Source organism: Vombatus ursinus, unplaced genomic scaffold (genome assembly GCF_900497805.2).
Source record: "Vombatus ursinus unplaced genomic scaffold, bare-nosed wombat genome assembly UNPS02014945.1, whole genome shotgun sequence".
Taxonomy (NCBI): Eukaryota; Metazoa; Chordata; class Mammalia; order Diprotodontia; family Vombatidae; genus Vombatus; species Vombatus ursinus.
The window spans coordinates 28,368,529-28,383,122 of record NW_020954723.1 but is presented as its reverse complement, the minus strand read 5'-3'; the positions used below and the strand labels follow the sequence as shown (position 1 = coordinate 28,383,122).

Sequence of the window (14,594 nt, the reverse complement as noted above, 5' to 3'; positions counted from 1 at the left end):
AGAGTATCAAAGTGGAGAGTGTAGTCAGCAGTATCAGATGATGGCAGAAGGTTAAGAAGGATGAGTATTAAGAACCGACCATCAGATTTGGCAATTAAGAAATCATTACTAACTTTGGAGAGAGCAGGTTCATTTAGAAATGAAGTGAGGAAAATACAAGCATTAGTGTTATCAACACAGAAAGAACAGGGTAGAGATAAGAATTGTTTGCATCATAAAATCAGACTTCAGATCTACCTTTATCCCATACCATCTAAGTACCTTCCAATGTGGAAAGTATAGGTAGAGTAAAATCCCTAGTGTTTTCAGAAGGCTAGTAAAGAAAATACCAGTACTTTTTTAAAACTAAGGCATTCATGTAATTCCCATAGTTTTGGTGAAGCTACAAAGCTCTTTTTTTTACTACATTGCTAAAGGCTTGAAGTAGTTCCCTCATTCAGAGCTCCACAGGTGTAACCCTAATAGATACCTATAAAATTCTACAAATATTCTTTAATATGTCTAGGGATCTATACATATATCCTCCACACATGAGAATTTGTTTGAGGGGAGAAAGGATGATCTTCTTTGGTTGGTCAGTGAAATTAGCTGCCTTAAATGGAGTGTTCTGATAGATGCTTGCTGAATTGAATTTCAGTCCAAGAAACAGATTGTTGAAACAGCTTCAGGAATTATAATTTAAACATTTATTTTTAGGTGAGAATGTAGTAAGAGTGTGGGTCTTTTTCATAATTACTAATTTCAAATAGTAGTAAATGCAAGTAATACTATTGAATTCATGGCAAGAGAATCAATATACAAAAGCTTCCCACTCTACACACATCTGAATTCTGGGGATTTTCTGTCACCATAGTTAGCTCCATGTCTCTGTCATATTTCTTTGGTTATCATCTGTATAATAATAAAAATAATACCTTATATGTAGGTTGCCTGATCCTTCTTGCAGTATATATTATTTCTTTTTTATATGTATACTTTACATGTTTTTAGTTATTGAGTTCTGTAGCCTAATTGCCTTCTCTTTTTGTCCCCTAACCTTTCTCCTCACACTTTGTAGGATTTTTGCACAGTTAGAATAGTAACTATCCAAAGAGTATATACGAGTTCAGCCTATAAAGTGGAAAGGAATTGTTCAGTGCCTGCTTATGGACTCGCCTCATTATTTTTCCTTTGCTATGTAATGGCATTTTAGAAGTAAATACCAAGCTTATGCAGCACTCTCTTTTTTTTTTTCCTGTGGAGAAATAGAGTATTGATCTAGTGGAAAGAATCCCTGTTTCAAAAAGTTTTCATTTATTTGTTAGGTCCATTAGTAAACATGAAAAATTCAATAAGTCATTAACTTACCCATTTTTTTTCATCTATATTTTAAAAACTAAACTAAAACTAAAAAGGTTGATGGACAAGGTTTATTTGTTATGATTATTGTGAATGAAGAAGAAATTAGAATAGTGAAAAGTAGCCATGGAAAAATTCCTTAATTTCATGGTGTTAATTGAGACTATGTAGGAAAGCAAGCATTTTTAAAAAATCAAATTAATTAATTTTGATGTTTCTATTTTATTCTATAGAGTGAACGGTTACAATCTGATCTCATAGTTTGCATAGTGATTGGTGTGCTGTATTTTGCAATTCATGTAAGCACAGTGTTCACAGTTTTACAGGTAAGTATATTAATCTTTCTTTTGAAACAAAAAACCCTTTTTAGCTTCTTATTGTTGATTCATTTCTGATTTGATTTGTAATGTTTCCTTGTTATAGTACAGTAGTTACTTAAAGAGGATGTTGTGTACATATCCAATTTTTAGTCTGAATGTGTAGACTGACATTTGATTTCATTTCATCTGAATGTAACATGTGTGTATGTGTATGTATATAAAATATACATGCATACGTTATCACAAACCTATTTCTAAACATGTCTGTATGAATTAGTAACGTGCTCTGCAGTTCAGCAGATAAAAGAAAACTCTTCTTCATCCCTAATCTAATCTAATAAGCAATTATTAAGCATCTACTGTATGCAAGGTACAAGGGATACAAAGATAAAACAAACCCTCGTGGAATTTTTCTTTAATTGAAGAGGTATAGATAGATAAGTAAGAAATACATGATTACTTGAGGAGGGAGAGAGCACTGAATTGGGTGCTTTTAGGTATTGCTTCCTGTGGTGTGTGGTACAAGATGAGCCTTGAAGAAAGACAGGGATCCTATCTTAGGTGGAGATGAGGAAACAGTATATTCTAGGCATGGGAGAGGGACAGCCTGTGCAAAGACACAGATATAGGAGATAGAATGCCAGGTTGGGGGAAGAGCAAGCAGGTGAGTTTGATTGGAATTGGGAGTATATAAAAAGGAATAATGTGAAAAAAAATGTGGTAATCTGGAATCATATTGTGAAGGTTTTTTAAATGCCAAAGGAATTTGCATCTTATCTTGGTAATAGTGGGGAGCCACAGAAGGTAGAGGAGCAGGAGGGTAATGTGGTCAGACTTGTACTTTAGGATTATTATTTTGGCAGCTGTATGGAGGGTGGATTTGAACTGTAAGAGACTAGGTGCAGGGAGACCAATTAGTCTGTTTCAGTTATTCTATGTGATTTATAATGGGATCCTGAACTAGTGTTACAACCTTGTGAATGGTTAAAGGTAATAGATGCAAAAAATGTTGTGAAATCTGAATCAGCAAGAATTGACACCAGAGTGGTTTGGGGAGTGAAAGGGAGAGAAGAGCTGAGGAATTGTCACTAGATTAAAAGGATAGTAGTGCTTTCAATAATAATAAAGAACTTTGGGGCGTAGGTGGAGGGATTTTAATTTAGGAAAAAAGATTAATTCCATTTTGGATGTTTTGGATTTCAGATGCCATTGGAACATTTAGTTTGAGATATTCCATGGATAAATAGTGTTCAAGAGCGACACCAAGGTTAGGTATCTAATTCTGGGATACATCCCATAGAGGTGAAAATTGCATCCATGGGATCTGATAATGTCGTCCAGGGAAAGCCATATAGATAAGAAAAGAAGCCTAGGATAGAACCTCAGGGGATACCAGGGTTTGGATGCGGGATATGCATGAGAATCCAGTAAAAGAAACCTAGAAGGAGCCAATCAGACATACAGGAGGAAAACCAGAAGAGAGAACAGTTACAATAAAATAGGGAAGAAGAGTGCCTAAGAAGGGAGACTTGTTGCCAGTGTAAATTACTTAAGAAAAGTTCACATTAGATTTAGCATTTAAGAGACTGTTAATAACCTTAGAGACCTATTTCAGTGGGGTGTGAACTTGGGATTCAGATTACAAGAGTTTGAGAAGTGAATGAGGATGAAGAGATGAGGGCAGTGAGATAGACAACTTTTCCTAGGAGTTTGTCAGGAAGAGGAAAAGAGATACAGAGCAATGACTTGAGGGAGAATGAAGTGAGGTTTTTTTTTAAGAGTGGCAAAAGTTTGGACATGTTTGTGAGTGGCCCGGAAGGAACTGTTGCATGTTGAGAAATTGAAAGTGATATAGAGAGGAAATCAACAAAAGTACAAGCTTCTAGCAGAGACAGAAATGGATGGGATCAAACACACACGCAAGTTAAAAAGAGGGCCTTGGCAAACAGAAGGGCCACATCTTCATTAGTGTGAGTGGCCAAAGAGGAGAGAATGTAATGAGAAGTTATGAGAAGTTTAAAAATACGGTATAAAAGACGAAATGTCTGTCCTCTCTTTTCTCAGTAAAGTAAGAAGTGAGGTCCTCTGCTGAGAAAACAACAGAGAAAGAGGCTTGAGGAGAGAAGAGAATGATTGGAACAGCTCCTGTAGGAGACTGCAGCAGAGGTTCACTTTAAGAATAAAAGGATTATAGTGCTTTGAGAACCCAGTTGAGTTAGAAAATACAAATTTTTAGTGGACCCTGTCAGTAGGATTGTGTTATTTCCTCTAGCAGCATGCAGTAGGACATGTCTGTTTTGTCTGCTTATTTAAAAGTATCATCTCTCTGTCGCTAGCTGACAACAACCTTGAGAGCCAAAGTAATTTCATAAATGGCTCTGAAAGTCACAGAGGATACTGATAGAACAGCAACATTTACCCACAGTTTTCTCTCCTAGCCATATCAGTAATATTTTGAGACACTTTTTTACCCCAAAGGAAGCCATATTGATTGTAAACATTCATGGTATATTGGTTACCTTTTACTTCCATAAATGATTTAAGCTTAAAAAAGAAAATAGAAATGTTTTCTGATTGTGGAGGCTAGAATTGAACTAATAACAGTCTGTTATTACTAGCCTATATTTGTATCTTCATGTTTACATGGGAAATCAAATTCAAAGAAATGACAAGTTAATTGTGAGTTTAGTCTTTGTCTCAAGACTATTTATTTATTTGATTTTCTTTAACTTTACTTTTTCTTTAGCCTGCTCTGAAGTATGTTCTCTATACCTTGGTGGGCTCAGTAGGCTTTTTAACACATTACATGCTGCCTCAGGTCCGGAAGCAGCTACCTTGGCACTGTTTCTCTCACCCACTGCTGAAAACCAAGGAATATTACCAATTTGAAGTTCGAAGTAAGTAAAATTATTAATGCATTCATTTTTAATTGGAAAAAATGCCATCCAGCTTTACAGTTAGATGTGAAAATCGTTTTACCATCTACCTGATTTCCTTTGGTGTAATTCTATAGTCAGCAAACTTTTCTGGAGAGCAAATTACTCATTGTTTGAAAACTCATTATCTTTTCAGGAATCAGACATTGCAAATTCTGTTCAGGAGGGCCCTTATATTTTCAAAGATTTAGTAGTCTTGGCTTATTAACTAAGTTGATTATGTTAATAGGACCATCACACCATATTTAGTACCTTTTCATGTTGACTAGCTTTGTCCAGAGAATCAACTCTCTTCGATAGGTAACACTGTCCCACCATTTCATAATACTCACTTTGATATCTAATATGGTGCACACCCATCACCATATCTAGAAAAATAACTCAAAAGCAAATATCCTACAGAAGATAGATCACCATCATCAACCATCATCATCGTCATCACATGCAAATAATAGCGTGCATGTCTATTATACATTTTATGTTCAAAAGGTGAGCAATTTTTATTGAGAAAACTTTTACTTATAATATTAATAATAATAGCATATATTTACATAGTTGTTTAGTTTTCAAAATGTTTCTCATACATTATCACTTTTTTATTCCTAAAACAACCCCCTGAAACATGGAGAAGCATTATTCTTTTTGTTTTATAGGTAAGGAGAGTAAAGTTTTGAGAAGTAAAATAATGGCTCAGGCTTATACACCTTATAATTGTCAGAGCTGGGGTTCAGATTTTCAGTATACAAACTAAATTAAGATTATTGTTAAACCCACATAAATTATCAGCATTTCTATGTATTACTAACAAAATCCAGCAGCAAGAGATAGAAAGAGAAATTCCATTTAAAATAACTGCAGACAATGTAAAATATTTGGGAGTCTATCTGCCAAGATGAAGCCAGGAGCTGTATGAACACAATTACAAAACACTTTTCACACAAATAAAGTCAGATCTAAATAATTGGAAAAATATTTGTTGCTCATGGGTAGGCCAAGCTAATATAATAAAAATGACCATTCTACCTAAATTAATTTACTTATTCAGTGCCATACCAATCAAACTACCAAAAATTATTTTATAGAGCTAGAAAAAATAATAACAAAATTCGTCTGGAAAAACAAAAGGTCCAGAATATCAAGGGAATTAATGAAAAGAAATGCAAGGGAAGGTGACCTAGCCATACCAGATTTAGAGCTATATAATGAAGCAGCAATCATCAAAACTACTTGGTACTGGCTAAGAAATAGAGTGGAATAGGTTAGGTACACAGGATCAGTGGAATAGGTTAGGTACACAGGACATAGTAGTCAATGACTCTAGTAATCTACTGTTTGATAAACCCAAAGACCCAGCTTATGGGATAAGAACTCAATATTTGACAAAAACTGCTGGGTAAACTGGAAAATAGTATGGCAGAAACTAGGCATAGACCAACACCTTACACCATATACCATGATAAGGTCAAAATGGACACATGATTTAGATATAAAGGGTGAAACTATAAGCAAATTAGGAAAACAGGGAGTAGTTCATCAGTCAGATCTATGGAGCAGGGAAGAATTTATGACCAAACAAGAGATAGAGAACATTATGAAATGCAAAATGGATAATTTTGATTACATTAATTTAAAACGTTTTTGCACAAATAAAGCCAATGCAACCAAGATTAGAAGGGAAGCAGAAAGCTAGGAAACAATTTTTGCAGCCATTATCTCTGATAAAAGCCTCATTTCTAAAATATATAGAGAGCTGAGTCAAACATGGAAGAATACAAGTCATTCCCTAATTGATAAATGGTCAGAAGATCTTATCAGTTTTTGGATGAAGAAATTAAAGCTGTCTATAGTCACATGAAAAAATGCACTAAATCACTATTGATTAGAGAAATGCAAATTAAAACAACTGAGGTACCACATCACACCTATCAGATTGGTTAACATGATAAAAAAAGAAAATGACGTAAGTTGGAGAAAATGTAGAAAAATTGGAACACTAAAGCATTGTTGGTGGTATTGTGAACTGATCCAAAGATTCTGGACAGCAGTTTGGAACTATGCCTAAAGTGCCATAAAACTGTGCAAACTTTTTGATCCAGCACTACTAATACTAGGTCTGTATCCCAAAGAGATCATAAAAACGGGAAAAGGACCCACATGTACAAAAATATTTATAGCAGCTCTTTTTGTGGTGACCAAGATTTGGAAATTGAGGGGATGCCCATCAATTGGAGAATAGCTGAACAAGTTGTGGTATGTGAATGTAATGAAATACTATTTTTCCATAAGAAATGATGAGCAGATGGGTTTCAGAAAAACCTGGAAAGACTTACATGAATTGATACTGAGTGAAATGAGCAGAACCAGGAGAATATTGTACACAATAGCAACAACATTGTACGATGACCAACTTTGATAAGCTTAGCTCTTCTCAGCAATTGATCTAAAACAATTCCAAAAGATTCATGATGGAAAATGTTGCCACATCCAGAAAAAGAACTATGGAGTCTGAATGCAGAGTGAAATATACTATTTTCTCTCTATCTCTTTTTTTCCCTTTCTCCTGGTTTTTCCCTTTTGTTCTGATTCTTTTTTCACAACATGACTAGTATGGAAATGTGTTTAACAAAAAAAAACCAAACTATTGTTAATCATATAATTTTCGACTCTAAAGATTTTTTTTGAACATTTGTTGTCTTCTGAAAACTTCTCACTTAGCAAATTATATAAAATATATACTTTTTTAGTTTATTTGTAATTAGACATCTTAATAGCAGCATTATATTGACAACGCCTTACAGTACTTAATTTTTAGTGGGCATTTTCCTGACTGTGATATTGTATCACACTAAATGTATTTATTTTGTTGACTTGTCAAAAAATGGTCTAGTCAAAATTTGTATTATTTAGAAAAATGCTATTGAATTAAACAAGAGCATGAAAATATTTCACACATCCAGTAGCTTATTAAAACATGATGACATTGTTTTCAGTAATTCAGGCACGTCAGATTAAAACTCGTTTGACCTTGGGAATTTTCTTCAATGAAACAAATGTTTGAGATATTTGAAAAAAAGTTGTATTATGAATAGAGTTTTTTGACGACATATGGAATCCTACACTATTTTCAGAGCACTTCTTCAGGCTCTAAGGTGTCTTTTCCACTTACACATGCATGTCTGCTTACATATGTCTGGGTACAGCATTAGGAAGCAAATGTTTGTCATTTTCTTTTTGGTAAAAAAATATCTTTGTGAAAGTTTAAGTGATTTATTTATGAATATTAGTCATAGCAGCAAAAAGTTTATGACTTTTTAGATCTTTAGGGGCTTAGTGAATGAAATTTACAAAAGTCTTAGAACTGTACATCTGATTTGTAATTGACTTGAACTAATTGCTTCTGTTAGATCTGTGATTTAAGCTGTACTAGTATTCCCTCCATAAAGCAGATCACAACCTCTCTATGCCTTAATCTATAGCTAAAACTAGTTCTTCACCAGGTGATCAAACATATTGATCTTTCTGGGCCTTAAAATTATTTGTTCACTTGTTGTTCTTTTGGTACAATTTTGCATCTTCTTCAAAATAAATGTGTGTGATATATACATTGGTACACCTTTGCTAGCTTAAATAGGCTGGTGCTAAATAAGCATATCTGTCTGTCCCTGGGCACATTCTCTGAAATCTTTCCAAGTAAATCCTGCAAAGGCTTAGGTTGTGCTACATGTAGCCTTCAAAACCCTAGGTTTACCTTCTGCCTTAGGATAAGTTACAGAAATAAAATTTTAATGAAGAAAGTGGGCTATAACCCTTAATACTATAATCTTATAGGTGCAAGTTGTTGATTTCATAGATCACTTAAAAGTTGGTAATGGATCGGGTATGAAATACTGAATTTTGTACATATTTTGCTTGCATTAACCTATAATTGCTATTTGAATATTACAAGATTTCCCTTTCTTATCCAGTGACCAAGCTATCTATAATTCCAAGATGACACATAGTATGTGTGTTTTTTGTTACCCTGTTAGATGCAGCCCATGTTATGTGGTTTGAGAAACTTCATGTATGGCTTATTTTTGTGGAGAAGAATGTTATCTACCCATTGATCGTTCTTAATGAGCTCAGTAGCAGTGCAAAGACTATTGCTAGTCCTAAGAAACTGGATACTGAGTAAGTATAAAAGTCTTTTAATACTAGACTGCCCTACCAAGATCTGTTCTAAGCAAAATTGTGAGGTAACCGATAAACAAATATTTATTGATTTCCTATTATGTGCTAGACACCATCATAGCTGAGAAGTTTTTAAAAATGGCTTTGTTTCTTTCCTTTTTTTTTTCATTCTGCTTTTCACTTCTTGATCCAGATACCCTTACTGTTCTCCCTGTAGCACTATAACCTATTTTAAAAATTGATGTTCCAAATGACCAGCCACTGTTGTTGGTTACTATTCTTAAAGCATTTTTTCTCTTTTAAAAAAATATATGGATTCCCCTCCCCCATCTCCTCTTTTTTTCCACTCATACTGCCACTAGCCCAGTTCAGGCCCTTAGCACCTCTAGCCCAGACTATTTGCCTCATAACTAGTTTCTTTGTTCTTATCTCTTCCTTCTCTAACCCATTGCAGTTGACAGAATGATCTTTCTAAGGTACAAGTCTGTCCATGTCATTCTGCTGCCCAAAAACTATTGCCTTTATATTAAACTCTGGAATTCTAGTTCCAGAGTCTGATTTCCCTGTCCTTCCTAGTGTGATTTTATAATGAGGCAGTGCTACTCTTCATCTAGTCTACATTCCAGTCAAATGGGACCATAAGTTGTTCCTTGAACTTAGCATTCCGTCTTCCATCTCTGTGGATCCATGAAGGCCATTTCCTGTGCCTGAAATCCACTCTTTCTCCAAGTCTGCCTTTCAGAATTCTCTTCCTTCAGGTTTTGTTGAGGTGCCCCTTGTTCCCTAATTCTCCAAGCTGAAAATAATTGTCTTCCCCATAGGTTTTCTTAAAGTACAGTACTTGTATCTTTCCTTTTCCCTCATCAAACTGTCTTGTATTGTACTTAGGTGTGTACAAGATGTTTTCCTTCCCTGCTCTCAAGTAGAGTACAACTTCCTTGCAGACAGAAATAGTGTCCTTTTTTTGTTGCTGTTCCTAAAACAGGGCCCAACAGTGCCTAGCACATAGTAGACACTTAATGGGAGTTTGTTGATTGAGTAAATGAAAAATGCTGCATGTTTTAAAAAATTTTTTAGTAGTTAGGCTCCTTTAGGATTTGACTTAATTGGACTAGGAAGTTTCGTAACATGTAAAACCCAAGAATGTTATTTGAGTTAACCAATAGAAAATCATTTGCATTTCATCCAGAAAGTAAAAGCCAAGTAAATTCAACCTTTTAAGAGTGGTAATTAGTTTGCATTTATCAGATTTGTCACAGTCAGTAGCTGATGAATTTTGCTTTTATCCTATTATAGGTTAGGTGCTTTAATGATCACCATTGCTGGTTTGAAGTTGCTACGTTCTTCTTTCAGCAGCCCAACTTGTCAGTATGTCACCGTCATCTTCACTGTGCTCTTTTTCAAATTTGACTATGAGGCTTTGTCAGAGACAATGCTATTAGATCTCTTCTTCATGTCCATATTCTTCAACAAGGTAACTCAGCATCGAAAGTTTTGTCTTCAGCTTTAGAAACTCTGGCCTGAACAATAACAATAGAATACTTTGGGATCATTATGCCAAAATTTGGCTTGACCCTACTTCCCCAGCAGCAAATTTGTTTTCTCAGTATTGAAGGTAGAAGAGAAATGTAAGGCATAGTCCCTGCTAGGGAGGTGATGTTCTTATCTAAGTGCTAAACTGTGATGTTTACTAATAAATGCAACAGAATTGTAGAGAAGAAAGAAATAGTCTGTTCTGGAGTAATTCAGAAAGGCTTCCTGAAAGAGGCAGAACTTGAGCTAGGCCCTGAAGAGTAGGTGGTATTCACGCACAGAGAGAAAAGATGGTTGGATCGTCCAAGTTGCTTTGGGGGTAGGGAAGGGCAAGCAGAAATAATAAGCAAAAGTATATAGGCAGAAATGAGTGTAGTGTCATGTGGGGAGAAGGGAGGAAGTCAGTCTTGTTGGAACACATCATTATGGATTGGAGAAGAGTTGTAATTAAGATTAGATAAGTAGAGTCTTGATTACAGAAGGCCTTGAAAACCAGATAGAAGTGGGAGTCTTAGATTCTTAAGAAGGTAAGTGAGACGATGAAAGTTATATTGTGGGAAGATCAGTCACAGTATGTAGAATGAATTTTAATAGTAGGAAGATCCTGGATGCGGAGAGAATAGTTAGAAAGTTATTGTAATCCAGTTGTTATTTTTCTTTTCAGTTGTTTGATGTTGAGGGCAGTGTTAGCAATAAAACTATAGAAGGAGTTCAACATTTCTCTTCTTAAAAGTTTTTAACTAGAGAAATAGGGATAAAGATGGGGCCTGTGATTTCATTCCAATGAGAAATGCTAGGTGAGAAACTTCCACTGCCAGTGTAGATTGGCCCTTTGTCTGCAACTTATATCTTATGAATCTGCCCAGAGCACTGAGAAGTTAAGTAACTTACTGAGGGTCGCACAGCCATTATCTGTCAGAGAGGAAACATAAATTCTCAGGTCTTTCTTGCCTTTGAAGATAGCTCTGTATCGATTATACCATGCTGCCTCTATTTAATCTGACCACTGCTTTTATGAAAGGTTATCAGTTTCATTATTATGATCATCAGTGTCTTACCTCTGGGGTATTTGCACAATGTGAGATTTTACCACATCAACTACTGTGCTTGAGTATCCTTTTATTTCCTTTCCTGATGAACAGGGAAATGATCAGAATAGAAATGAACAGTGGAACAGAGAAGTGTTTTTAAGATATTGAGAATCAACAGAAGGAACATGTGATTGCTGTAAAGCTTTAAACCTTTAGATTAAAGTTAGACCTTATCTTGCTAATCTGTAAGAAAATAAAGTTGCAGGGGGACGGTCATTTAAACAAAAAAATCCACAGTTCTAGTATCATGCCTTTTTTGGTTGAGGAAGCTCATCTTCCCAACCTATAGTCGCTAGGTAGAATGATTCTATGAATATGATAATGTTGATAATAATTACTGACATTTAAATAGCACTTAGACTACGTGCCAGGCACTGTGGTAAGTGCTTTACAATTATCATCTCATTTGGTCCTCACAACAACTATGAGAGGTAAGTGCTATTATTATCTCCATTTTACAGTTGAGGAAGTTGAGGCAGATTAAGTGACTTGCCCAGGATCACATAGCTAGGAAATTTCTGAGACTGAATTTGAACTCTAGTCTTCCTGACTCCAGGATTGTGGTGTATGAATTGTGGTAGAATATATGTTTGTAGTTGAAGAGCTAATGAAAATATTTACTATTAATGTATTTTTTATCATTCTGACAAAAATACCCAGTTAAGTTAGTTATTTTAAAGGAATCACCTGATACCTAAAGTATTTGTGCACTTTGCTTCTTCCACAAGGTTCCACCCCCTCCCCCTTTCCCCTTGGCACCTAACTGCAGTGCCACTAAAAGCCATCAAAGTAAACCAAAGTCAAACTCAACATGAAACAGGTCATGGATAATGATCCTTATTCTTTAAAATATACTGCAGTCTTAGGAGACATAAAATTTCTAACTGCTGACTCAGATATCAAAAGATCTGCCATTTTCTTGTTAAGAAAAGATACAATAGTCTCCTTTAGTTTCTTAAATTATAAATAATTTTGATGATAAGATTTTCTTACTAATTTTTCTTTTCTGTTCTTTTCTTGCAGCTTTGGGAACTTCTATATAAGTTGCGGTTTGTGTATACTTATATTGCACCATGGCAGATTACATGGGGCTCTGCTTTTCATGCTTTTGCCCAGCCTTTTGCTGTGCCTCGTATCCTTCTGTTTAAAACTTTGCAAGAATACATTTACTTTTTTTTTGTAGGAAAGGCATGTTGTATATTGTTCATTATGGACTAAAGCAACCAACTAATTATCAAGCACTGAAGTGCTTACATTCTGTTGGGGGAGACATCTGGTACATTTATCGATATATACAGAGTAAATAAGTATATGTAGGATAAATACAAAACTAATTCATGGTGGTTAATTATAGGGTTGTTAGGCTGGAAAAACGTTAGCCATTTGAAGAGCTCAAGATAAAGGTGGTGTTTTAGTTAAATATTGAAGGAAGTAAGGAATGCCTTGAAGTGGAGGTGAAGATGGAGTCCATTCCATGGAAAGGGGGCAGCCAGCCTATAGAAAGAAGTAGTGGAGAATATAAGGAGCAAAGAGAAGTACTCTGGGGAGTAAACTTGCCTCATACTTCACTAAAAAAAATGGGACCATTTACTAGAAAGCTCCCCTTTCTCTCTTAATCCTTTTGCCACTTTCTCTGCCTTCATCACTGTTTCACATTGCCAAAGCAAACCCCTCTACGTTCACAAGAGATTCCTTTTCATCATCTTCTCCAGCATATTGCCTTCTATATGATCCCCACTCTCATTATCTTCGATTTCTCCCTGTCTAGTGACTACCTTTCTACTGCCTATAAACATGCCCATTTCTCCTCCATCTTCAAAAAACCCTCACTTGATCCATCCTTGCTAGCTGTCATGCTATATTCTGACTTAACTCCTTGAGGAGACTGTTTAGGATCTGTGCTTCTTCTATTTCCTTTCCCTCACTCTCTTCTTAACTCTCTTTAATCTGGCTTCTGTCTTGATCATTCAACTGAAAGTGCTGTCTTCAGAGTTGCCAATAGTCTCTTTAACTTGCAAATCCAGTAGCTTTTTCTCAGTCCTCATCCTTCTTGACCCTTCTGTGTCTTTTGACACTGTTGATCACCCTTTTATTGATACTTTCTTCTATCTAGGTTTTCATGGTAATGCCCTTCTATTACCTTTCTGCCCATTCCTTCTAAGTTTCCTTTGCTGGATCTTCGTCTGGGTCACACTTGTTAACCATCAGTGTCCCCTAAGGCTTTTTCCTGGGCCCTTTTCTCTTCTATACCATTTCACTTGGTAATCTAATCAGCTCCCATGGAATAGATTCTTATCCCTATGTTGATAACTTTCAGACTTGCTTGTCCAGCCCTATGCTCTCTCCTGATCTCTGGTCTCACATCTCTACCTACCTATTGGACATCTCAGACTGGATTTTTTATAGACATTTTTAACTGAACCCGACTAAAACTAAACTCCTTCTCTTTCCCTCAAACCCTCTTTTCTTTGTAACTTCCTTATTACCATCAGAGGTACCAGCATCCTTTTAGTCTCCCAGGTTTCCAATTTATGTGCCATCGTCAACTCCCAATCTGTTGCTAAAACTTTTTGATTTTATCTTTGTTAACGTCTTTTGTACCCTTCTCTCCTCTGATACTGCCGTTTCCCTGGTATAGACTCTTTATCATCTCCTACCTGGACTATTTCAATAGTCTGCTGGTGGCTTTCCCTGCCACACTTCAGTCTGTCCTACACTCAGTTGTTAAATGGGTCTTCCTAAGGGGCAATTCTAACTATATCACCCTCCTATTCAGTCAGCTCTAGCAGCTACCTGTTAACTCCAGAATCAAATATAATATCCTGTTTTGCTTTTAGATCCCTCCATAACCTCACCCTTTCCTATCTTTCCAGTCCTCTTACACAACCCCTCCTCCAGCCCCAGCTCCCACCTCCATATAATCTGCCATCCAGTGACACTGGCATGATGACTGGCATGGATGACACTGTATCTTTTGACTCTGGGCCTTTTCCCTATCTGTCTTTCATGCCTGAAACTCTGCCCTTCCTCATCTCTACCTCTGAGCTTTCTTGGCTTCCTTCCAGTTTCAGTTAAGTCACACCTTCTGCAAGAAGCTTTTCCCAATCCCCATTAGTGTTAATCTCTTTCTTGTGCACATTATCTCCAATTTATCGTGTGTGTGTGTGTGTGTGTGTGTGTGTGTGTGTGTGTGTGTGTGTGTGTGT

At 35.9% G+C, this 14,594-nt stretch overlaps 1 protein-coding gene across 5 annotated transcripts in view; it reads left to right on the top strand.

Annotated features, from left to right (window-relative positions):
• PCNX1 (pecanex 1) overlaps positions 1 to 14,594 on the top strand; it is a 238,611-nt gene that overhangs the window by 167,920 nt on the left and 56,097 nt on the right. For all 5 annotated transcript variants that reach the window (XM_027844619.1, XM_027844618.1, XM_027844617.1 and 2 more), the window contains 5 exons: positions 1,572 to 1,664; positions 4,405 to 4,555; positions 8,623 to 8,764; positions 10,061 to 10,238; positions 12,412 to 12,520. In XM_027844619.1, the coding sequence (XP_027700420.1) occupies positions 1,572 to 1,664; positions 4,405 to 4,555; positions 8,623 to 8,764; positions 10,061 to 10,238; positions 12,412 to 12,520 (673 nt within the window). The remainder of the gene's footprint in view (positions 1 to 1,571; positions 1,665 to 4,404; positions 4,556 to 8,622; positions 8,765 to 10,060; positions 10,239 to 12,411; positions 12,521 to 14,594) is intronic.